At 39.5% G+C, this 24,892-nt stretch overlaps 3 protein-coding genes across 3 annotated transcripts; 2 read left to right on the forward strand and 1 right to left on the reverse strand.

Annotated features, from left to right (window-relative positions):
- Positions 1 to 494: 494 nt before the first annotated feature.
- On the reverse strand, positions 495 to 4,689 carry LOC102227865 (phosphoglycerate mutase 1). The gene is made up of 4 exons (XM_005805068.2): positions 4,323 to 4,689; positions 2,497 to 2,771; positions 1,850 to 2,030; positions 495 to 1,098 (listed from the first exon to the last, which is right to left on the reverse strand). The coding sequence occupies exons 1-4, from the start codon at positions 4,459 to 4,461 to the stop codon at positions 929 to 931; spliced, it is 765 nt and encodes a 254-aa protein (XP_005805125.2). The 5' UTR covers positions 4,462 to 4,689; the 3' UTR covers positions 495 to 928.
- Positions 4,690 to 6,006: 1,317 nt separating this feature from the next.
- pi4k2a (phosphatidylinositol 4-kinase type 2 alpha) lies at positions 6,007 to 14,366 on the forward strand. Its single transcript, XM_005805067.2, has 9 exons — positions 6,007 to 6,495; positions 9,330 to 9,530; positions 10,462 to 10,593; positions 11,244 to 11,397; positions 11,558 to 11,619; positions 12,465 to 12,564; positions 12,766 to 12,899; positions 13,026 to 13,085; positions 13,236 to 14,366. Exons 1-9 carry the CDS (start codon positions 6,163 to 6,165, stop codon positions 13,395 to 13,397), a joined length of 1,338 nt encoding a protein of 445 aa, XP_005805124.1. The 5' UTR covers positions 6,007 to 6,162; the 3' UTR covers positions 13,398 to 14,366.
- A 5,663-nt stretch (positions 14,367 to 20,029) lies between these two features.
- LOC111608525 (zinc finger protein 79-like) lies at positions 20,030 to 23,018 on the forward strand. The gene is made up of 3 exons (XM_023333278.1): positions 20,030 to 20,800; positions 21,313 to 21,609; positions 21,862 to 23,018. Exons 1-3 carry the CDS (start codon positions 20,341 to 20,343, stop codon positions 22,437 to 22,439), a joined length of 1,335 nt encoding a protein of 444 aa, XP_023189046.1. The 5' UTR covers positions 20,030 to 20,340; the 3' UTR covers positions 22,440 to 23,018.
- Positions 23,019 to 24,892: the final 1,874 nt, after the last annotated feature.

Here is a 24,892-nt window from a genome sequence, read left to right on the forward strand (position 1 = left end):
TTCAGTGAACCTCCATTCCAATCTTTAACTCTCCATCTAGCATGTTTCCTTCCAGTATTGTCTCGTACTTAGCTCTGTTCATTTTGACTAAATTGTTTTATAACCTAACTCTGCTTTTATCTTCTCAACAACTTTTGCACCACTTATCCTGGTTTATCAGATCTGAATACATAAAATATGTGTACAAAACGTGAAAAGTTTAAAGGGTGTGCATATTTTTTTAACAAGACTTTATACATTTCCTCATAGATTGTCTTAAATAAAGAGTTAATACATAATATTTCTGATAAGTACTTGTAAAAAACAACCAAAAACATATATACCCTGTAACCTCATCCTTCTGACTTTGAACAGAACAAATTGGGTATTGATAGACCCCTATGTAGACTTTAGTTTTCCAGTGAATTAATTTACATATGGCAGATAAAAACACTGAATCCTAGAAGAAAGTTGTGCTGGTGGAAGAAAAAAAGACCAAAGACATGTAAAAAAAATGTAATCATTAAATTATGTCTCCACATTTATTCATTTTTGCCACAGCAAACAATGTTCACCATTGTACAACAAAACAGAACAATGCACTCATCCTTTTAAGAACAACAACAACCAGTGGCGATCCGGTTCCCGTTGAGCTTTATCTACAGCCACTGGTCCAATCTCCCTTCTTCTCTCTGGTCCCTAATTTCCAATTTGGTCAGTGCTTTAACTATTCTCGATAGTCTAATAATGAAATGCATGTTTCAGTGTATAACAGAATAAAGACCAATAAACACAGGCAGAGTATTATTTCTAAAGTGCATGTTTAGGGGTCTAATTGTGTTCAATTTGTGGTGACACAAACATTAAATAACCGTGTTTTTTTTTTCAACTCAATGTGGGAACAGCACACGATTGGTCTTCATTCTGGGCTTCGCCGGGTAGGACGAGTCTATTTCTTGGCTTTGCCCTGAGCAGCCACCGCTTCCATGGCCTTCCTGACGGTCTCCTCGTCTCCCAGGAACTGCATGGGTCCCGTGGGCTTCAGGTTCTTGTCCAGCTCGTACACAATGGGAATGCCTGTGGGCAGGTTCAGCTCCATAATGGCTTCCTCTGACATCCCTGGAAAACAGCAACACATGCAAAGCAGAAAATATGCTTCATTCACTCAACCTTAAGCAAGGCAAATCTCATTAAAAATCAAAGTTGATGTTAAGACTTCAGTGCTTTATCAACTGATTTATAGAAATGCACCGGTATGTAAAGACCTTTTATCCTGCTCTACATCACTATCACATGACCAACACGCTCCAGAAACAAATGGCAACACAATGGAGATAAACATCTGTTGTTTTTAAATTGGCCCAGTTTTACTTATCCGGCCAGTACCAATATGTTAAAAAATGAATTACATCGGCTGATATCAATATATTGTGCATCCCTATTAATTTCCATAAACTAAGCCCCTTCATACGGCATTCGCTAAACTACCCAACAATGTTCCTCGCTCTGGGTTTAAGGCCAAATCAGAATGAAAATTATGAAGCTTATTTTAATTCACCATTCAATTAAATAACTGCTTATTGCCACAGGCTTAATTACACGATTAAATTCATAACAAATATCTCTGGTCATTATTCATAGATTTGAAAAGCTTAAGTATAGAACTGCTTTGAAATTGTGTTGCAGTTTCAAGCCTCTCTTTGAGTTTTTGTTTTATTTCTTAAATTAAACTCAATCTTATAATTTGTATTCAGAAGAATTCCACAAAAACCTTAACACAGCGTATTTAACAAAAGAGCAAAAATTAAGTAGGGGATAAACAATAACAACATCTGGGTTTTGTCTCTATGATTAGTTTTTTCTCTCTTACCCTCGAGATGCTTGACGATGCCCCGCAGGCTGTTGCCATGAGCGGCGATAAGGACCCGTTTTCCTTTCTTGATCTGAGGAACAATTTCCTCGTTCCAGAAAGGAAGTGCTCTGGCAATGGTGTCCTTGAGACTTTCGCAGCTGGGAAGCTGATCCCCCGTTAGGTCACCATATCGCCGGTCCTGCCACGAAAAGACAAAGTTCCAGCCGTTAGAGGTTTCAGGGTTAGACTACACATATTTATGTTTTATAGGAGAAAAAAAGCTTCATTAGATGCATTTCCATTGACCATATAATGACTACAAACTGGAATAACAAAAATAAATTTGCTAAATGGAAACAACTTTGGAAAAAAAACAACTGTTTTTTTGATAAAGCTTTTGCACTGCGATGAGTGGATTTTTGGCTTTATTGAAATAAATTCACTTGGCAAAACTGCAATGCAAAACCTTTTTTCACCTCACACAAGTCACGCCATCAACAACCGCATGTTGCTACCGGCGAAAAAGACGAAAACAATGACAGGAAGTGTTAGGAGGATGATGTGTTTAAATGACTTTTCACGTGAGCAAACTTATTTATGAGTGATTTTAATTACACATTTGTAATAGAAACTCAGGTCATGTGTCAACAGATTTCCTTGTTCACCTTGCTGATATTCTGGTAGTAGTTGTGTCCTTCGTCCATAGGTGGGGGAGGAACGTCGAAGGAACGCCTCCAGATCTTCACCTGAGCCTCCCCGTGTTTCTCAGCAGTTTCTGCCTTATTCAGCCCCGTCAGGCCACCGTAGTGGCGCTCGTTGAGCCGCCAGGTCCGGTGGACGGGCAGCCACATTTGGTCGACGCTGTCCAGGACAAACCACAGGGTCCGGATGGCCCTCTTAAGGACAGAGGTGTAGCAGATATCAAACTCATAGCCAGCATCTGAGGATAATGAGAAAGATGAGACAAGAAGCATTTTAATGAGGATTTGACAGTGGGAGAATTTACAGGGTGCTATGTAAGATTATTCACCTTTTCTCATCTTGTCAAATTCATATGGGTTTTATGAGGATCACGTGTGAAAACTGGTGCGTAATTGCAAAGCAGAAAAGTGATAAATGGCATTATATCTCTATAAATAAAAATCTGAAAAGTGCGGCATTCATTTGTAGCCCCCTTTCACTCCTACACCTCTAGAATCAGGTGCAATCGACCCCAACCTTCAGAAGTCACCTAAATACGGATGTTATGCGAGCACCTCAGCTGTTTGTTAGAAAGTATAAGTGAACAGACAGCATCACAAAGATTAAAGAGCAAAGCTGAAAGGTCAGGGATAAAGTTGTTGAAAAGTTCAAGGCAGGGTTAGGTCATAAGGTACCTAAAAGTCAAGTAGTCGAACAGTCATTCAACGAAGATGAACTAACTACAGGGCTGTCTTGGAGGAAAAACCTGTTGTTCACTTTTAAGCATTACAGCCCTTACCAAACAGCTAGGTTAAAGATCAATATTCATCAAATATTCATCCATTGGAATGGTCCAGTCAAAGCCCAAACTTAAATCAAATTCCGAGTCTTTGCCAGGACTTGAAAATATATATGTTAAGATATTTTAAAAAGACTTACAGCTGTGACTGTAGAAAAACACACTTCTACAAAGTATCGACTCTGGTCAGCAAGTGCACACCACACTTTTCAGACTGTAATTAAAATTAAAACACCATTTATTATCGTCCTGTTTCACAATTAAGCGTATGGTTTGTATTAGAAGGTAGGGACCCTTTTACAAGGTGCTGTTACACAGATTTTTAAGCCATTTAAGATACAAAGGGAAACATTATTCTGAAGGGTAACAAAGATTATCTTCATGCTACATTTCACTTTCCAAAGAAATTAAGCATTTTCTTCTTTAAAGTCATCGGCCACATGGTACTGCCTGACTGTGAGCTCTGGATGATGTGTTTGCAGGTGAATTTGAGGTCAAATTAACAGGGGGTGCACGCATGAACACGTGTCCAAAATTCAGTGACTCATAGGAAATTTCCACTTGTCAAAAGGGAGAACAAAATACTGAAAATTGAGAAATTGTGTCTTGATAGTCTCCCCCTTTTCTTTCTGGAAAGAGCCTTTGTGAGGCATAGAAAGCTCCTTCACTTCTGCACACGTTTTTTTTTAAATATGAATATACATTTGAATAAATCTAAGTAAAGCGAGGCCATGACTGGTTTCATTTGTCTGACAGGTTTCACTGAACTGCAGAAATCTAATCCGAAAATGTTCCCTTTTTTTGTTTGTTTAAACAAAATGTCAAAATAAAGGGGAAAAGGAAGATATAAAGGACACAGAAATACGTCCTCTGTGTTTGCAGTTGAATTGTTTAATGGAGTCCCTAGCCTGCCTGTTTCTTCATCCTCCAGTTACATAAGAACCATCTTTTCAGGGGCTTAACCCAGTTAGAGTCCGATCAGACCTGCTGACCGGGCCCGCAGTACCCTACCTTTCAGGGCCTGTCCTCCTCTTTTCGCTTCCTTCTCTCCGGCCTCGCTCAGGTCGGCGTCGAACCAGCCACAGAAGCGGTTCTCCTGGTTCCAGGCGCTCTCTCCGTGGCGGATCAGAACCAGCTTGTAGGCAGCCATCCTCACTCCAATGCCCTCTGCGCGGTACTTCCGGTAACTTTGGTTCTTCCAAAAACGCTGCAGCGACGCCGGCGGATTAGTTCTGACTCCGCAGCAGCTTCCAAAGTGTTTATTAAGAAAAGGACTCAGTATTTTTGCACAACCCGACGAGGAACAGCGTGTTAGTGAAGAGGGGTTGAAGGAGTAGCGTGAGTGACGAAAGGGCTTCCCTTCTTCTCTTCCGGGTGGTTTCCGCCAATCAGAAGGCGAGCTGAGTGAGGCGACGGAGAACGGAGTCAAGAGGATGCGCTCTGCAGCACGTCCACAAACCCAGCTCTGCGTCCTCCAGGCTGGCACAAAACATCTGGAATTTTCACCCCCAAACAAACAAAAAATAAATAAAAAAATTGGTTTATTTATTTATGAATATAATTATCTGTCCATGAACTGTAGAATACTGTATACTGCAAAGAATCCTGCACACTAAAAGTCGAATAAATGTATCTCTTTTTGGGATACAAAGGGATCAATGAACATTTTAAAATAATACAATCTTTAATTTTAGAGAATGGAGAAGTAATCCCATTTAAACAAATGTATGAATAATATGAGCCAGTACAAAAATAAATGTTCCTGGACATGTACAATGTAAAGCAAAATTAATGCTTTTCATTGATTTTTTCCCCCTGTGGCAATGTTTTTTGATGATACATTTTATACTTTTTTTTTTAAGCTTTGTATTTCGCCTTAAATGACGCCACGTTTGTCAGGAAAATACATTTGCGGAGTGAGTAGCAAAGAACAATTTGTGAGAAACGTTTGTGCAATACTCATAGTGTCCCGCAGAGGTCAGTATTGACACGCAGTCATCTTCTAACAACCAGCCATGAAATATACTGAAGCGTATTTTGTCTTGCACACAGCAAACATTTACTGTAACTTTGGATGAAGTTACTCATGAATCAATTAAAATAAAAAAAATATACACATTAGGACAAATACTTTGTATTTTATGTAACTGACATTGATATGAAAGTACATTTGTCTTTATAATTAATAAAAGTCTATTGAATTAATTTAAAGCCAGGCCTGTTGTTGAACAGAATCATTTTACAACAGAGTCGTGCAGTGATTCCCCTGTATTTATAGTATTGTGTGGAGGTAACGAGTAAGCTACAATGGTTCATTGCAAGCAATATGTAAGCTATATAAAAGATAATAAGAATCATAAATCAAGTAGGCTTTCATCAGAAGATTAATGTCCTTCGATGTCTCACTGAAAAAAAAATAAATAAAACGGCTTCTTGCAGTTATTTCATGAATATATAGAGCTCAGTTTTAATTTTAGAGAAATCCAGACGCTTCAGATCTAATTTAGTTGAAATAAATCACAGAATGTTTCACAAAGGCCTTTTGGTAGAGGTAATTGATTAGATTAACTACACTCTCACGTGTATTTTGTGTGCAGGGCGACTGTATCCAATCAGGATTTGTAATTAGGTTACTGACAGAAGGATTTCAACGCTGATTGGTTGCAGATCAACACACTCAACAGGTCCCGCCTCTTCCCGGAAGATGACAGTCATCTGATTTTGTTAGCCAGCGTCAGAGCTAACCAGCAAAACAACTGTCCTGCCTTTTGTTTTCTTCCTTTTCACCCTCTTTCTCCGTTTTGTCGTCCCTTAACGGAGGATAAAATAACTCCTCAGGTACCTTCGCACCATGGACGAGACAAGTCCGCTTGTCTCTCCGCTCCGCGACTCTGGGGATTTCAGCTACACGGAGCCTAACAGCCCCCGAGGCGCCTTCGGGAGCACGCCGGGCTCCGTGGTGCGCATCCCGCCCGGGAGTCCCGGAGGGAGCCAGGAGAGACAGCCGCTCTTGGACAAGGATCGAGGACACGCGTCTCGGGAGCGGCACAGGAACGAGTTCCCGGAAGATCCAGAGTTCAGGGAGATCATCCGCAAGGCCGAGCGAGCCATAGAGGAAGGGATCTACCCAGAGAGGATCTACCAGGGCTCCAGTGGAAGCTATTTTGTCAAAGACTCTCAGGGGGTAAGAGGAGCGGCTTTCACATCTTCACATCTTCATCCTCGGGTTACTTAAAGGTTGCCAGAGGTGTCTCCTCACACATCTGACAGAGTTGGGGTTCAGCTTGAAGATCTCTGTAGTCCTGAAAAATATTTACATGTGTGTTGGGACATAGTTGTGGTCGATTGTTGATAAAGGCCTTCTCTAACAATGCGGTGATGACATGGCAGATGGTCTACAACACAACACACACGCACACACACTTTTACCCAGTTAACACAGCAAAAACTAAGATGCAATGCATTTAGGCCTACTGTAACACATAGCCCCTTGACAGCATCATTGGATAAAGAGAGTTTATTTTTTCTTCTCATATGTGCATTTTGTAGACAAAGAGCAGATCCTTGCTAAAGTGTGCTCCAGTTTACTATAGTAGCTAAATCCACTTTGAAAACAAAGCTTTAATAGAGACCCATTCAAAAATGCCTTGTTGTCCCATTAAGCAAAAATGTTGCAAAATAAGTCTTAAAGTTTCAATTCAAAAACACTTTATTTAACCCAAAGGGAAATCAAATGTCGTGGTAGCGTATGTAATCCGAATATCTTCTTCGAGTCATTGTAGATGGCGGGCAGGAAAGATCTCCAGTAGCACTCAGTCTTACAACTACTCCGAAAAGGCCTCTGACTGAAGACTGTTGCTTTATGATGGTCTCATGACTATCATGACATGCTAGCAGCTCAATATCTGGGCAGCAGAGACGATATTCCACAGTAACATGTCCTGGGTGATGCCATCAGCTGTTTTCAAGCACTGCTCATCCTTATCTTTTGCTTTTGCTGCTCCTTTTGTTGGTCTTTAAAATATAAATCTCACTGATGCATTTTTCCAAACAGGTCTTGCTTTTTCATGGTTAAAACATTATAAAGGTAGGTTCCAGACTCACAAAAGGCTTTAAGACACAATACTAATGCATCCTGGGACTAAGCCAGTATTTCAATTTATTATGGTGTTGGTCTTTTAGGTATAAACTAGTTTGAAACCAATCATTTGCTGGGATAGTGGGTCTGCTCTTACTTGCTTAACAGACCTGCAACTCATTGTCTGTAGCTTCAGATAGTGTTAGTGATTGAAGAGTGATCGGTTGCACAACTTGTTTCCAAGCATTGACTGTCCATTTCTTTTTTTAACTGAAAGTTTTTCTAAACGGACGCATTAGGCTTCCGTATAAGCTAGAAAAAAAGTATTATTTTGTTGTTCAGCAAACGGATCATGCAGCCACACGTCGGGGTGACGTTGTGATGACATTTTTGTGGTTTTGAAACTGTAAACTTTTTTTTTTACCTTTGGCATCCCGTGACACTGATAACAGCTGAAGTCCTTTTTAAAATGCTTTAATCATTTGAGTTTGACTGTGCAGACAGATGCTAATCATTACAGGTTCATCTGCTGGGAAAAAGTTGCATGTCAGTGTTTGTTTAAATCCTTCTATCACATTGATCACTCACGCTGTAATGAGTTTAGTTTACTTTAGTCGTTCTCACAACGCAACTTCTACTTTCTGTGGTGTTGTGTTCTATGCTTTTCTTTCTCCATAGACAACTAACTCTTTGACATCTATTTGGACCAAAAACGTTGAACCCGCGCGCCTTCTTTGCTCTACAAACTGGAACTCTACAAATTGATGCACGGTGACTCGGATAAAAACCAAGTCACCATGGAGAAACTAGAGAGTGTTCCTCTTCAAATAAGTACTTTAAACCTTCCTGGTGGCCACCGGATTTAATGAAGGACCTTGAGCCACTCGCATTCCTTCTTAATATGTCCTCGTCATTGTGCCCAATGTTACGCAAAAGAGGGAAAAAAACAAGAAAAAGCAGAAGTCTCTTTTTGAAGCTTACATTTAGACCCTCAGTTTCAGTCTACTCGACATAAAAAGAACCACAGCCTTTCATTTACCTCTCTCATTTTGACTTGAGGCAATTTAAAATAGAAAAGGCCATTGTAGGCGAACCGTAGGAGGTTTTTACTCTACGCAGCGACCTCCTGCCATTGACCCCCACCACTGCGCTTTCTTAAGTTAGTCACCGCTGTGCTAAGTAGTCATGTGCTACCTCTCTCTGAGGATTTTGTTGTTGTAATTGGTGGGAGTGTGTGTAATACAAGAGACATGTGATTTCTGTATTGAACTGTGAAATCACGGCACACCCCAAATCTATCCTCCTCTTGTCAAACTTCTTATCCTCTTATCTGTTTTTATTTAAGGGAGCCTATTTGGAAGCTGTTTGTGGTTTTAATTTGTGTACGTTCCAACAGTTTAACCCACATTGAAGCTCTCTGTAGTGTCTTCTTCATGCATAGTATACATCTGTAGTGTCTTCATAGTGTTCAGCTTTATCCCTTTTCACACTACCTTCTTTAAATGTATTTTACAAACTTATTCAGACCCATTTAGCTTTTTTTTTTTCATTTTGTCACATTGCATTAACAAATTTAAATGCACTTGCTTGGATTTTATGCGATAGACTGAAGTAGTGCATATTTAGGAAGTAAAATCACATCCTTCTGTCTGAGTTCATGCTAAGTCAGAATGGACAGAGAACAACAATTTTCAGGTTTTGAAACACTCTCCAGAAATCTCTTTGTAAATATAATTTAAATGTAAACTTTACATTGTTGCTCTGTAACATAAAATCCCAATAAGACACATTGAAGTTTGTTGTAATGAGTAAGGACGCTGCGTACCGTATTTGTTATTTTAGCGTGGATTTCTGACTAATGATAGACTCGTATGTCCTCAGTTTAAACTTTTCATCTGGTACAAAATACAAGCCTTTTTTTTTTCTCGTTGTCTTTGCAGAAAATTATTGGTGTTTTCAAGCCAAAAAATGAAGAACCGTACGGCCAGCTGAATCCCAAGTGGACGAAGTGGCTCCAGAAACTGTGCTGTCCTTGCTGCTTTGGCCGCGACTGTTTGGTTCTAAACCAGGGCTACCTCTCAGAGGCCGGGGCCAGCCTGGTTGATCAGAAACTGGAACTCAACATTGTCCCCAGGACCAAGGTATCTTCCCTCACACCACTGCCTACATATTTCCCCAAAAGCTTGATTTATGTCAGCTGGCAGAACTTCAGCAGATCTGATACAGCAGGCCAAAAGGAGAGTTGAAAGAGCCAGAAAGCCAAGTGTTACATTTCTATTAATGTCTGGCTGCCAAACAGAGCTAGTTTTGGATGTATAATTGCATATTTATATTTATGTTGATATTTAAAATCGTTCTTCATGCATCCATGGTTGAACAGTACAGAGCTGCTGTTGCTGCTTTTGTTTTAAAATTGAATTACCCTCAGCAGAAGAGGAGTTCTGGGCAGGTCCATACGGTGCCTGTACTCTTTTTTTTTTTTTTTTCCTCCACCATGCCTTTGTAATTTTTACGAGATGCGATTCATGTATTTATTTTATCTTCAGTAATTTGATAGTTTTGTTCAAAGACTTTAGTTTAAAAAATCTGCCTCCACTGTTATAAATTACCTTTCCAAACTAAAATAATCTTATTGATTGCCTAATAAAAATCCATGTGATCGATCTTGTCTTTCATGAATAGCTTGTTGCTCCAATATTTTCCAAGTTAGTTTTGTTTAACTAATAGTTAGGGCTGCTTAATTTAAGGAAAATTTCTCTTATAGAGGTTTATTTGTGAGACACATGGTGCTGTGGGTATTTAGGGAACATGCATTTCATTCAACTGGCCGAACTGGAAACTTGACATTTTATATCCTACCAAAAAAAAAATGTAAGCTTTTAAATATTGTTTCCATGTGAAATGAAGCTGTAAGCATGGTTTAACTGTATACATAATTTCCTAATGGCTGTATTATTTATAATTTGACTTTAACTAGAAGTCTAATACTGTCCGAAAAGTTGTCAAGAAATGTCATAAAAGCCTGAAACAGTTTTTTCAGTTACAATTTCTAAGTCACCATTGTCATTTTAGGTGGTGTATTTGGCAAGTGAAACATTCAACTACAGTGCCATAGACAGAGTCAAGTCTCGAGGGAAAAGGCTTGCTCTGGAGAAGGTGCCCAAAGTTGGTCAGCGCTTCCACAGAATTGGACTACCACCTAAGGTAAAAATATTGATGATTATAGAAATCTTTTTTTATGAGGTTTTCACATCTTAAAAGTCTTCAAAGTCAATATCTGCCTATTTTTTTCAGTGAATTGTATTCATATTTTAGTTATTTACATTTATTGCTCCAATGTTAAGATTTTCTATAAGCTGGATTTTAATAAGCTCAAATTCAAATGGCATTTTAAATACATTGAAAATAAAAGCATAACAGCAGGTAAGTGATCATCAGTATCAACAGTTCGTCACATGACTGCCAGAAATAGTCTTAAGTAAAACCTGTTCTTCGTGTTTTTAAACGGTAATCTAAAAGGAAACAAACAAAAAAATAGTGACTTTAAATGCAAACTGAAACCGGTCCACAAGACATAATTGGATTTTAATATTTAGTAAGGTAATGAGATCTACTGTACATCTGGAGGCTGCGCATAATTTGCTAATTTGTTTTCCCCAGCGCTTTTATTTTCTTCATATTTTAAGTATGAAAAGAAATTGAAGCTAAATTAGTACCTCTGGATTTTGATCAGAAAGTGATGTTACCAAAATATGCCTGGACTGTCTTCTGATGTGCATAGTTGAGAAAAAAAAAAAAAAAGTCCCACCCACACGTGTTAAGATATTTTTTTTTCTCTCTCTAAACTTGAACAGGTCGGGTCCTTCCAAATCTTTGTCGACGGATACAAGGATGCAGATTTCTGGCTGCGGAGGTTTGAAGCGGAGCCTTTGCCGGAAAACACAAACCGTCAGCTACAGCTGCAGTTTGAACGCCTCGTGGTCCTCGACTACATCATCAGGAACACGGGTAATTGTGCTCAAATCATAGATATTCAAGTTCCAGTATTTATTGGAATGTACTGTAGTTATTGTAGTGTTAATGATCATATTTTATTAGAAACTCAACTTTGTTGCTTCTTTTGAGATGTCCCTTCTGAATACAACTTTCGGCCGTTTTTAAAATCTAGATAGAGGAAATGACAACTGGCTGCTGAAATACGACTGTCCCATGGACTCTGGAGGTAACAGGGTAAGGACAGACCCACACACACATGCACATACACATACACATATTCTTGTACCTCTATTGCTCTGAAGACTTTGCATTGACTTCCATTCATTTTAGTAACTGCATTTATGCCCATCCCAAATCTTTTACCCTAACCAATACCACTGTACTCTGACCCTAACCTTACCAATACTTAACTCACACCAGACCTATAAACAGAACTATAAAAGCTCAGTACAATGGGGGAAAAAGTGAGGACTAGAGAAATGTCCTCACTTCCCGAAAAAGATTTCCATTTGTTTGTTAAATGTGTTTTTCGCTTCTCTATATTTAGCATGCTCAACTACACGCGCGCAAACACAAACCTACTTGGGATCAGTAGTTCCATTTTGACTCTTTCTTTCAGTAAAAACGACCCAAGTAAAAACCTATTCACCGTTGTTTTCCTAACTATAATGTACGGTCTGCTACATATCCATTGAGAAATTCAAGAACAAATGCACCTGTTGAAGTTTTTCTCTTTGCAAGTAAGAAACTTTCATTTTTCATCTCCTGTTGTTGCCTCCTAGCTCCTTTTAGGGAGTAAGTATTATAAGTAATCAGAAAGAAGTATTTTTATGAAAACCTATGACATGTTTGTGTGTTTTTTGACATTTTAAAAACACACAGACAAATATTGCTATCTGTTCATCAATCTTCATGGAAGCATTTTAACAGGAATATCATTTTGCGATTGGGCTTTAAATGTCGCTGGCTCCTCAGAACCTAACCCAACTCTACGTTGACCCCTGGCTAACTGAGAGATCAGATCAAAGTTCATATTTTGTGCTGTGCTTATCCTGAATGTTTGCATTTCCCCCCTCCAGGAGACAGATTGGGTTGTAGTCAAGGAACCCATCATCAAGTTGGCAGCTATAGACAACGGCCTTGCCTTTCCACTCAAACACCCCGACTCCTGGAGAGCTTGTAAGAAACTCTACATGCTTATCGCTTACCAGTAGACTGATGTCTCACACAAATGTATTCTAAGAAGTCTATTTGGTGTATTTGTCATCTCTCTGTTGAAATATACTGGTTGTTTTGGTGACATAGCAACAGATTATCAGTGTTGATGATTATATTGTTTTAAGACACTGTTAAGAAACAGCTTTACTGTCTGATTTGCAGACCCGTTCTACTGGGCATGGCTGTCCCAAGCCAAAGTGGCTTTCTCCATGGAAATCAAAGAGTTGGTGCTTCCCAAACTATCAGATCCGAACTTCATCAAAGACCTGGAAGAGGACCTCTATGAACTATTTAAGGCAAGAAAAGCCTCAGCATTGACGTAAATTGTAGCTGCAAAGTGAAGTATTAATGGGCGGTTGACCTAGAAGGTGGCTAGTTTACTTGAAGGTAACAAACATGCACATATTTTCTTTTTGTTACAGAAAGATCCGGGCTTCGACAGGGGACAGTTTCACAAGCAAGTATCTGTCATGAGGGGGCAGGTGAGTTCTCTCCTCTCTTCCCTATGATTGCTCTAAAATCTAAAATTGAAACCCCAACTTTATCAAAAACTTTTTTAGGGATGTTTAATCTAAAAAGAATTTTTTTTTTTTTTTTTTTGCTTTCTCATATTCCTATCATTACATCTTCAGATCTTAAACCTATGCCAAGCACTGAAAGACGGTAAATCCCCGCTCCAGTTGGTCCAGATGCCCCCGGTTATTGTTGAAACGGCGAGAGCACCTCAGAGAGCAAACAGTGAATCCTACACACAGAGTTTCCAGAGCAGAAGACCCTTCTTCACCTGGTGGTAGTGCAGAAGAAAAGCAGCAGCAGATTGCCATGCCGAGGGAGCGTCTGTGCATGGATGGAGGAGAAAACAGATTTTTGTTTTGGGAAGAAAAAAAGGTTCTACCACCTCTCCTCTCCTTGTTTTTTTTTTTTTTTTTTTTTTGCTGCAGAAGGAAAGTGTTTGGATGTAAGAATGAGGCCAAAAGAAGAGGGATTTCCCAGAATATCTTCCCTGTCTGCATCCGTGCCTTGTGTTAATATGATTGAAGAAGGTTTTGTGCAATGACATTTCTCTGCACTCATTGGCGCATGCTATGGTTGCTCACACACCCACTTGCACACCACTCAGAACCGGCGTGTTCATGTGTGTGTGTGTGCGTTTTTTTTGGACGAGAGGTGTTTTGCATTCCATTGGTTTTTCTTTCGTTTTGTTTTCCTCGCACGTCTCAACACTCATGGAGATTTCCTCTCCCACGCTGGCAACAGCAGTGCCAATACATTTGCTTTTCGTCGACTATGAGATTAACTCTCACACACTTAGGAAGAGGGGCACTAAAGCTGTTTGTATTTCTATACATTGAACATGTGAACTGGATCCACAGTATGCATCGTTTCTGTGGTAATCAAAATCTACGTCTAAGCCGTCTGAGGTGACGTTACAAAACAGAGGTACGTACATTTAAAGAGATTGAATAAGATAGCAGCCATGTTATTTGTTTGCCTAATTAGTTTTTTTTTCTGAAAATTAATTAAAAATTAATTAAAAAAGAGCAAAGTTCTGCTTCTGTAACCAGACAGGTGGGTTTTTTGTACCCGCCTCCGTTTTTCCCAGTCATGACGATTCCCCGGACGTTTGTGGCTCTTGGGGTCGACCCAAGTAAACGAGAAGTAACATACTGCTGAACTGACATTGTTTTGTCACACTGCACTGTATAATTTGTATGTAATATTTAATGATAGATTATAACTGAAATATATTCAATTAATACTGATTTGTGTTCTTTTGCATTCTTTCCGTCGGAACTGGTAGATCCAGTTCTTGTCTGAAAATAATATCCTCAATAAAAACATTTTGTCGAAGGCGGGCGAAAATGTTTCCAAGCATTAAAGCTCCGTATAGGTTCAGACCGTTTCACCCTAGCAGCTAGTCTGAATTTCCAGGACTGAAGTGGAGTTTTACCGTCGTAAAACAATCCAGTCTCAACATCAGTGATTTATGTAAATACTCCTTTTATGAACTGCTATGTTCCGCTTGCTGACTTAATAGTCATCAGATCCCGTATTAATAGCCACTCAACTCGTACCAAAAGTACAATACACTATCAGGACCACTTACACCCCATAGACCTGCAACAGAAAGCTTTCAAGCTTAAAAGTCATCACACAAATAATAATTTGTTTGCCCAATAAATTTTAGGGTGCTTGTTTCACACAGAAACACTGGGAAACGTTTCACTTTTGCTTTCCATCAATAGATTTAACCAATGCAAGTTTTGCTTTTTGAAGTGTAAGAAAGTACCGTTTTATCCATATCACATGTTCTGAAACTTTGTGACTCCACCTTATTGCTGGTAGTGTTGTTCTAGGACTGATTGTGTCTGTTAATCCAGAATGCAACAAAAAGCTGCAGGGACCATTTCTATTGATGAAGCTTTGATTTTTTTTAAAAAATAACTGCTTTACTGTTTAGCTACATTTCTTGTGTGAGAGTACTCATGCAAAATCAGAAGTCATTATTCACTGAAATCTTTGTAATATTTTAACTCCATCCTGAACGGACATCGTAATTTTACATCTTTACAAGCTCAAATGTTTAAAAAAAGCATCATCACTACACAACACATTTATCTAAAAGAAATTCCGCATGCAACTATATGCAGTTGTGAAATACTATCATCGCTCCACACAACCTCTTGTTTTAAACACACATAGTTTGACATGATGGTGCACCTATAATCTGTTTTTAGCAGATACAGCAACACAGAAGAGATTTTGCTATAGTAACACACAGCATAACACATTTCCATCAATGCAGAACCAGGCTTTTTTACTTATTACTGTCCTTCCGTCTTCTACAAGTAGGCATTGTTTTCAGTGGAGGATGCGGTGAAGGTAGCGTTCAGAATCTCTGGCACTCTCCATCCTAATGCCCAACCTCCATGATGATGGCTTGAAGGGATTTTGATTCCCTGTAATGTCTTCATCTGCTGGCAATTTAAATGTCTCCAGACTTTCTGACTGATCAGCATTATCTTCGACAGAGTAGACGGCTAATGGCTCCTCAACCCTGAAGACAGAAAGGCAACAGTAAGTTTATCTGACCACCATGAAATCCTCAAAAAACAATAATTCAAGAAAGAACAGTCATAAATCACAAATGCAACAAATTGCTTTTATGCATGAACATTTTCTAATCTGGGTTTATCCCTATGAAAGAACAGTGACTGCAGATCTCTCAAACTATTTTTTGATAGTTTGATATGTTTAAACTATGTTTAATGCTCTTATTAACAGCACTTTGTTTATTCACACACAGCTCCAATAATTTGTCAACAAGAATCAGGTTTTCAACAGTTTGAAAACCTGATTTCAGATAAATCAAGTCACATTTCATTGCATAATCCATTTTACCAACTGAGCAATTCAAAGTGCTTTACATTGAAAACATGAAACGACAAACAGCAGGAAACATTACACTGCTGTGGCTGTAAGATCCCACAGTTGCTATTTTGAATAAGTTAGGGACACTATCGTCACATATTCCTAATGGCCCATAGCAAATCGTTCTAATGAAATTTCCTGATTTCCATTCCTTTGTTTTATCCTCCTTCTGAATCAAGGTTTGTCTAGTTATTAGATTTTTAGGAAAATTAAATCGGCTTGCTGTAATCTCACGCATATTTTTAACAATGTGTGATTCTTCATTACTAGCCTGAGAAGGCCAGCTTCATCGCAGTGAGGAATGTGAAACATGAAGTATGAGGCGTCTTTGCGAAATGGTTTGTAGGCAGATCAGAACTCAGTTTTGCAAGGTCAGTGTTGGTTTGTCAGGTCCTTGATATTAAACACACCTTTCAAGACACAAACTCAGACTCCTCCTATCAGACGTTTTCACATACCTGAGATACCCCGAAGTTCTGAGCCACTTGTGTTTACTGTGTCCTTCCGCTCTTGTTCCGGTCTTATTCCTGGCTCGAACTCTCAGCCCCACCAAGGCCTGGGCCAGGCCCACTTCATCTTCTACCTGCTCCTCTTCACTCCGCTTTCCCTCCTCTGCTCCTTCCGGATTTGCTTCCACGTCCTGCCACACCAGCTTCGCCCGGTGCTCCGCGTTTCTGTCCCCCGCCGTTCTGAACAGCCTGTGCAGCTGATGCAGGTTCACCCCTGAGAAGATGTTGGAACAGCCCGACTTCCTACTGCGTCGACTGGAAGGTTTCCACTCCGCAGGCAGACCGTCCTCAGTGGAGCTGACTTCTAAGGCCTCTGCCATATTATTATGTCAGACAGCTTAGTTGTTTTTTTTTATCCTGCACAAGAATCAAAAAAGGTAACTTTGATAAAATAACTGGAAGATAAAATAATTGAAAGGAGGGGGGAAATCTAAGAAAAGAAGCCAAGCTGTTCAAACTAAATAGAAGAGACTTCATCTGGAAACTTCCTGCCACAGCAGAAAAAAGTCACTATATTCTATTAACACAACAAATATCCATACGTCTACTGGATTAGGCCAAACGTAGTCTTCTGACCTCAAGGACTTATGATCAAATATAAATTGTCAACAAAAAAAAAACCCCATTGGAAACAGGCAAAAAGCTGGCCAGCACATAAAACAAAGGATTGATTGCTATTAAGCAAATTAAGATTTTTACATTGATTATTGCAAGAGTTTTAATAATTTTGAGACATTATTTTAATACAGAGTAAATATATTTAGATGAGTTGTCTTTTTTCAAATGTAATATTTCACATGAAGTTTTACTATCTTTTGAGAGATGTTTGTGTCGAGCTTCTTGGCTTAAATCCATGTTTGAATACTTTTGGACTTACCTATACGTGTTGAGTCCTAAGAAAAATGTAAAATCTGCACAGCTAAAACCTATCAATAATTTATCATTTTAGTGACAAACTCCACAAACAAATAAATTAATCTGCTTAATTTTGCATGTCTGCAGCAATGCATGCTGTCCTGAAGCGTCCCGCATTAAGAGATCTCATGTTTTTTGTTGATCGAATACAGTTTTCAATAAATTACGAAAAATCTATACTTTGTAGAACTAGTCATCCATGTTTGCAAATTTAGGCCATCTTGCTATTCTCTGAGAAAATGTTTGGATAGAAAATGATTGTATTGATCAATTTTGCTTCAGATTTTAGATGCTCAACAGATTAAGAAAATAATTATCTTCCTTCAGAATATAAAAGAACATAATTATTGACAATATTTGCTCACAGTATTTTTATGAGGTAGCCCAGAGGTTCTTTTGTTTACCAACTAAATGGCACTTGGCAAAAACTTTTTTCTAAACCGAGAAATAATGTTGCTTACTCTGAAAAGTTATTTTGAAAAAAACAAATGCAGCGTGGTCCAATCATAATGCTTACCTTAGGTTCTGTAGATTGAATGAGACGGTCTGACTCTACACTACAGTCAGGCACTGACAACCTAATTACTGAACCATCACCTAGACTGCAGGCTTCACCATCACCTAATGCTGAGCTGACCCAGTTCTAACGACAGCGTCAGAGGCAAATAGAGCCGCGGGGGGAAGGAATAATCAAAGAGTAATCCAGCAGTGACGTCAAGCCCAAGGCGATCACCTCAGCGTCAGCCTATAAACAAAGAGGGAGAGAGAATTTAACAACCAGGAAAAGAATGTGTAAAAATATCAAGGCTGAGTGGGATTATGTGGAGAAGTAACCTAGGAAAAATAAGGAGAAAGCACAGGAATAGAATGGTTCTGTTATTTGAATATTGAACTACAGTACGCATCCGTTTCCTGCAGCCGTAGATATCTGCCGTAACTCACAACAGTCTGAAGTTGGAAGCCCCCCCTGCCATCACTCTAATCTTTAGCTCCCTCCACTGATTGTCTATCATATGCAGGTCTGGACTTTGGCTGGGCCACACCAACATGTTAATATTACATCCAGTAAGATAAGTTAAAATTAAACGATTGCTTTGAACTTAAATCCGTCAGGAGCATGAACAGTTTGGAGCTTAACTTTATGTCGCACTTTGTTTCTTTTTGCTTGCTGTTTTGTGGGATATGTGATTGTACAAGAGGTTTTCCTTGCCTGTGCAAGGAAAGCATGCTTGACAATAAAAAGGCTTTCACTTCTCACTTTTGAGCCATTATTTAGCAGGATCCTGGCAAGGAGGCCATTCAAGCAGTTCTTTCAAAATTAGACCTTGAGGCATTTTTTACTCCTTGAATGACTTTTTAAATCTAAAAGTCCAGTTTCTTAATTAGATGCCCGAATGTTACTTTATAGGTCAATGTGCAAATCATCATCCTGGACTAGACCTAATCGTGGATGGGGAAGATCCCAAAAATGATTTCCAAGAGTGGACTCAAATGCATTTTACTGGTACAAGATGAATGCTTAGCAGACAATTGCAGATTTCTGTTTTTTTTTTTTTTTTAAGTGTGTTGAGTGACATTAGAATTGATGTTTTTCTGATCTTTTTTTGTTGGATGGGTATTAGAAGCATTGTGTAGAGAGTAAACAAACAGGAAACAACTTTGAGATTAAGTAGTCCAAGTTGTCTAGTAGCTTAATTAGAAAAGCTGGAACACAACGCAGAGGTTCACTAAGAGAGAACAGGATCAACAAAACAGTGATCCAATTGCGAATTAAAGGCACAGCAAGAGATATATAATACCACTATAACAGAGAGGACAATTAGAGTAAGAGTAGCCTGGGTTAAGGTCAAGAGAAAATTACAAATTGGTGCATTAAATGTAAAATTGGTTTTAAAAAATCTGTAGTAACCAGTTCTTAAATATTTTTCAGCTGCCTCTTCGTTAGAGGAAAATTCTTCAAAAACCAGCAGTAAACATTAGGTAGCAGCAAAATGATTAGCCTCATTTGATGCAACATTTGCTTTATTGATTGCAAAGCCTATTAAATGGGTTCTACAAACAGAAAAACTGGTTTTTCCAAAAAATATCGTCAAAGTTATAAAATATCTGATTTCATGGTATGTAATTTTCCTTGTGACACCTGAACGCAACGTCAATCATCCAGCAGGTGTGTGAGTGCAACATAAGCAGCTGTGTGGCTCCGCTTCAGCAAATTTGTAACACTTCATTTTTTGAGAGAGAGAGAGAGAGTTTGCAAAAACTGAATATGAGTCGACTTTTTGTCGGACTGCTGAAATCTCGACGGATTCAACTTTCCAGAATGTGTGTTCAGCAAAGAGCAACTTACATCCGCGACAAATAGGCGACAAAATAGGCGGTGTGGTAAGTTCAAAGCTCCAAAGTAGACTTCTTTGATGTGTTTTGTTAGAAAATTAGACTGTTTCTTGTTTGACTTATTTCATTTTTGTTTGTCTAAAGGAGTCTATGTTTGTCCTTACTGTGACGTTTGTGGCCGTCCTTGGGCCTTCCGGTTGGATTCTATCAAACTTGGACCACTACAAAGGCCGAGAGTAATGGCGGACACGCCGGTGAGCCATTTTGGTGTGCTTGCTGTTGAATATTGGATTTGAATATTGTTGGATACTGCAATAAAGTCTCGTATCATGACGAGTGTGTGGGTTTTTCCGTGGATAAATTTGCAGTTTGGCACGCCCACCGTTAGGTGTCGCAATGTGTGGGAGATGCAAGAATCCCAACCTCAATTTTTTGAGCGACTGAAATTTCATACATATCGCATTGTGCGGAAGTGGAGTTTCTGTTTACAAATCAACAGCAAACCTAGGTCAGTCAACGAAAAATATAACAAAAAATTGAATGCGCCATGAAGCCGCAGCTGTCCGGGGCGCAAAGGCGGGCGTTTGCGCCTTCACTGTGCGGATCTGAGGCTGTGCGGTCAATTCAAGAGGAGCTTGTTGCTGCGATACACGGAGCTCTGGAAGTGGCTGTGGAGATCGCAGTCCGGGAGGTGCGAACCCTCGTAAGTCAGGCGACAAGCGACATGTACGTAGAGCTGCGGAGGGAGAATGAGTCCCTGAAAGAGACGCTGCAGCGGGCAGAAGAGATGCTGGCTGAATGTGAGCGGCTTGAGGATAATGACAGTGGCGTTATGCGAAGAGGCGAGGCGCCCCACCCTACTCCCTGCACGAATGCTGCAACAGAAAGCACCGAGATCAGGCGTGAGCCTGCAGGTCACGACTGCCCTGGCCCGGATGTTCGAGGTGAATATATGAACAGACGTGAGGAGCGGCTAGCCTCAGGACAAGAAAAGGATCATAATAAAGGTAGGGCCACATGTCTGTGTGCACATACAGTAGGTGTGATGTTTCATTTACACCACATTGCTGACAGTATTCGTTTACCCTCATGTGCCTATTTAGCTTCAACTCTAAAAACGCTTTCTATAATTAGGGGACAAATGACTATTCTTAGAAATGCTCATTTGTGAGGTCAAATGCTGATGTTGGACTACAAGGCTTAGTTTGAAGTCGTCTTTCTAATCCATCCCAGAGGTGATTTATTGAGTAGAGATCAGGACTCTGCAGGCCAGTCATGTTCCTTCATATCAAACTTGCTCATTCGTTTCTTTATACTCTTCTTTCTGTACTGGTGCATTGTCATGTTTAAACAGGAAGGAGTCATTCCTAAAATGCTCAGCAAAATGCAGATGGTCAATAAACTAAAAAAAAAAAAGTTTATACACTTTTATTTTGCATTACATTCAATGTCATTACAACAAAAATTTCTGTTGAACATTTTTCTATTTTTACAATTTGCTTCATTTTTTCCCCCATAGGTTCCACTGAGACGACATCTCAGATGATTGCATTGAAAAACGAAGGCGCGATAACGTGTCGAAACCCACGAGCTCCAGGGTCTGTGCCACCTCTCAGCACTGCCGTCAAATCTACAATGGAGCAAGTTATTGTAAAGCAGGAAAGAGTGGAAGAGCAAAGGAGTGGAGCGTCCTGCTGTTTGGAATTAATTAAAGAGGAAAACTTAAGCATGGAGGGCATCGGGTGGCCACCAGAGGAGATGGATATTCAGAGTCAAGATCCAGAGACTCATCTTCTCGGTGCAAGGGTAGATCAAGGTAAGAGGCAAAACAGATGAGCTCAAAGTTGAAGAAATGTGCAGAAGCATTTCTAGCTAAGGTTTTAAATGTTTGGTCCATCGGTAAACAAGAGACATTTTGCCCCCTCTATCCAGTTAAAAAGAAATTCACTCTTTCATGTTAAAACGAGCAAAGAAAATAGAATACATTTGTGACAAACAAAAGATTGTAAACCTTACATTTTTCATCATGACGTTATGGTTTTAATCTTATTTATTTTCATTCCCTCAGCTTGTCCTCCAGACATGAGCAGCAGCCTCCCATCTGCCTCCGATCTTCAGTCCGTCTCCCCAGAGTTTCCAAACATCTTCCACCTGGCAGAACAAGCTTCCGTATCACAAGTTCTTCCGCAGGTCCACAGATTCCACATCGAAGCAGACCGCAGCGTTTCCACCGTTCCCACGTGCAAGTTCTGCGGTCAGACCTTCCCCCTGCCCAGCCTGCTGCGGCGACACTACGGCCAGTGCCGCCAGAGGCTCCAGCAGCGCTGTCTGCCGCCCGTAACGGGGGGTGCGCGAACTAGGCTGCAGCTGTACCCCCCGGGCTGCAGCCCCTTCCGCTGTACCGTGTGCAGCCGAGAGTTCAACCGCTTGGAAAACCTGAAGACCCACCTGCGCATCCACACTGGAGAGAGGCCGTACACCTGCTCTGTGTGCCTCAAGTGTTTCCGCCACTCGGGAGCCCTCACCCGGCATTTCCGCATCCACACCGGGGAGAAGCCGTACGTCTGCGGGCAGTGCGGGAAGTCGTTCAGGAACTGTGGTGGGCTCAAATTCCACCAGCGCTCTCACAGCGATCACCAGCAGTAGATTTAGAGAGTGTTAACTTCTTTAATGCATTAAATTATAAGCATATTCATCTGAAGCAGATGATTAAAAATATCAGTTTGTCAGCAGTCTTCCCCAGGATTGATTTTGGAAAAAAAAAAAATTCCAATATTATAACTTTTTATTTATTTTAGACAAAACGATTAACTGCAAGTCAAAATCTGTAAAGAGTCGATACAATACGCAAGTGTCACGTTTAGAAAAGAAATATTACTATTGGGGTTTCAATTACATTTTTCATTTATTGAAATGCTCTGATGCTTTAAGGGTAAATATTTTTATACATGGTTTTTACAGGGTCTTTTAAAATGTTTCCTTGACAAAGTGTTTTCACAAATTAGCCTTTTTAATTGTGGTGGAGCTGTAATGTCTGAGTCAGCATTTAATAAAACCTTCAAACGGTGGAATGTATTAGATTAACTTATATTAATAGCAGTATACAGGTATTGTGACAATAGTAGTGCATAATGACATTTTATGTTTCTTTTGTGGGGCCTTCTGATTTCAAAGTGCTGTATTTTGTCATTCTATTTTTAGTATTTAAATAAATTCACTGTATGAGCCAGTTTGAGCTGGTATTGTTGACTTGTGTGCTTATTTACCATTACAGTAGAGGGCGACAAAGATAATTTCTCCCTTTCAACTCATGCTGGGTAATCACAAAATATTAAACACCAGCATACAAATACATTCAGAACATCAGTTTGACAGTAATTGCTTTGCTTATCCAGTCAAAAACTTGGCATTTAATTTCTGACAACCCGAATTATCATTTTAGGAATATGTAAGCAATATAACACTTTACCAGCCACATCACTATTCATTCAGGTGGGTCGTGTTTAAGAAAACATCACAACTCTTGTAAAATGTGACAACTCTCCAACTGAAACTTATTTTAATCAATCATGTCACTGTCAGAAACTTCCTGCTTGTTGGTGTAACTGCTTGATAAGATGTGCTTGCTTTGAAGACAAAACCATAGTGTTGCTTCTTTTTGTTTCTCTTTCTGTTTATTTGCATCAAATGTTCTTGTACTGATGAGCTTTAGAGAAAAAGCAGCTGTAACAAATGACAAAGTTCTCTACTCACTTCCCATCTTGGCTAATACTGAACTGATAAGAGCTCAAAAAAACACAACTTCCTTTTTCAACAACTATATACACTTCTTCTGTTTCTAAACATTGCACAACAAGAGCAGCATTCAGCACTCCTCCCTCTTCACAGTGGCTTCTAATAACTTAGGCCAATGGTGCCCAAAGTCGGTCCTGGAGGGCCGGCATCTTGCATGTTTTAGTTCTCTCCCTGGTTTAATGCATCTGGATCGAATGATGGCTCGTTAGAAGACCTAAGAAGAAAACTGACATGCTGAAAAGGTTGTTGGTACTACCAGGGAGAAAACAAAAACATGCAGGATGCATGTCAGTCATCACCCTTGATGACTGACTTTGGGCACCCCTGACTTAGGGGGTGGGTGAAAATCATACAGGTTACATTATTCACACATGTGAATACAAAATGTTTAACATTCCATTAATGAACAAAAAGCTGACAGAGGTAATAAATAAAAAAAATTACCAAAAATTGACCAATGAAAATCAGATGTTTTGAATACAATAGAATTAAAAAAACAAAAAAAATCTGAACTAAAATTATGGAAACTGTGCAACCTTTTGAGGCAATCATAGCAATCAAACAGTTTCTGTAACTATCAATGAAACTTCTGCACTTGTCCATAGGTATTGTGGTTAACTCCTAGTGGGCAAACTGCTCCGGTTCTCTCAGGTTTGAAGGGAACCTTCTCCAGATGGCATGTTTCAGCTCCTCCCACAGATATGCAGTGGGATTCAAATCAGGACTTACAGATGGCCAGTTCATAACAGTCCAGTGTTTTGCTCTTATCCATCCTTGGGTCTTCGTCCTGTTGGATGGCCCATGAGATAAAAAATCTCTGACACTAGGCAGCATTTAAGCTTCTAGAATGGCCTTGACCTTGAAAAGTAAGCTTAAATGCCATGTCCACACAAGAATGCCAGCCAGCACAAGTGAACTCTACCAATTTAGACAATAAAATGAGTATTAAGCTGGAAGTTTATCATGGTTTCTTGGCAACTTGCCACACATAATTTACCCAAATATTGAATTGTGAGGCTGTGTGTGTCTGTGTGTGTTGGTGGTGTCAATCTAGGTACAGCTAAGTTTCCTGGCAGATTTAGATGAAAGGATAATAATGTCTTAACTGTGTTTTCTATCTATCTATCTATCTATCTATCTATCTATCTATCTATCTATCTATCTATCTATCTATCTATCTATCTATCTATCTATCTATCTATCTATCTATCTATCTATCTATCTATCTATCTATCTATCTATCTATCTATCTGTTGAAATTGATCATTTTGCTCTGTGATCGACTCTTCTGTACTGATCAGCCC

Source organism: Xiphophorus maculatus, chromosome 5, assembly GCF_002775205.1.
Source record: "Xiphophorus maculatus strain JP 163 A chromosome 5, X_maculatus-5.0-male, whole genome shotgun sequence".
Taxonomy (NCBI): domain Eukaryota; kingdom Metazoa; phylum Chordata; class Actinopteri; order Cyprinodontiformes; family Poeciliidae; genus Xiphophorus; species Xiphophorus maculatus.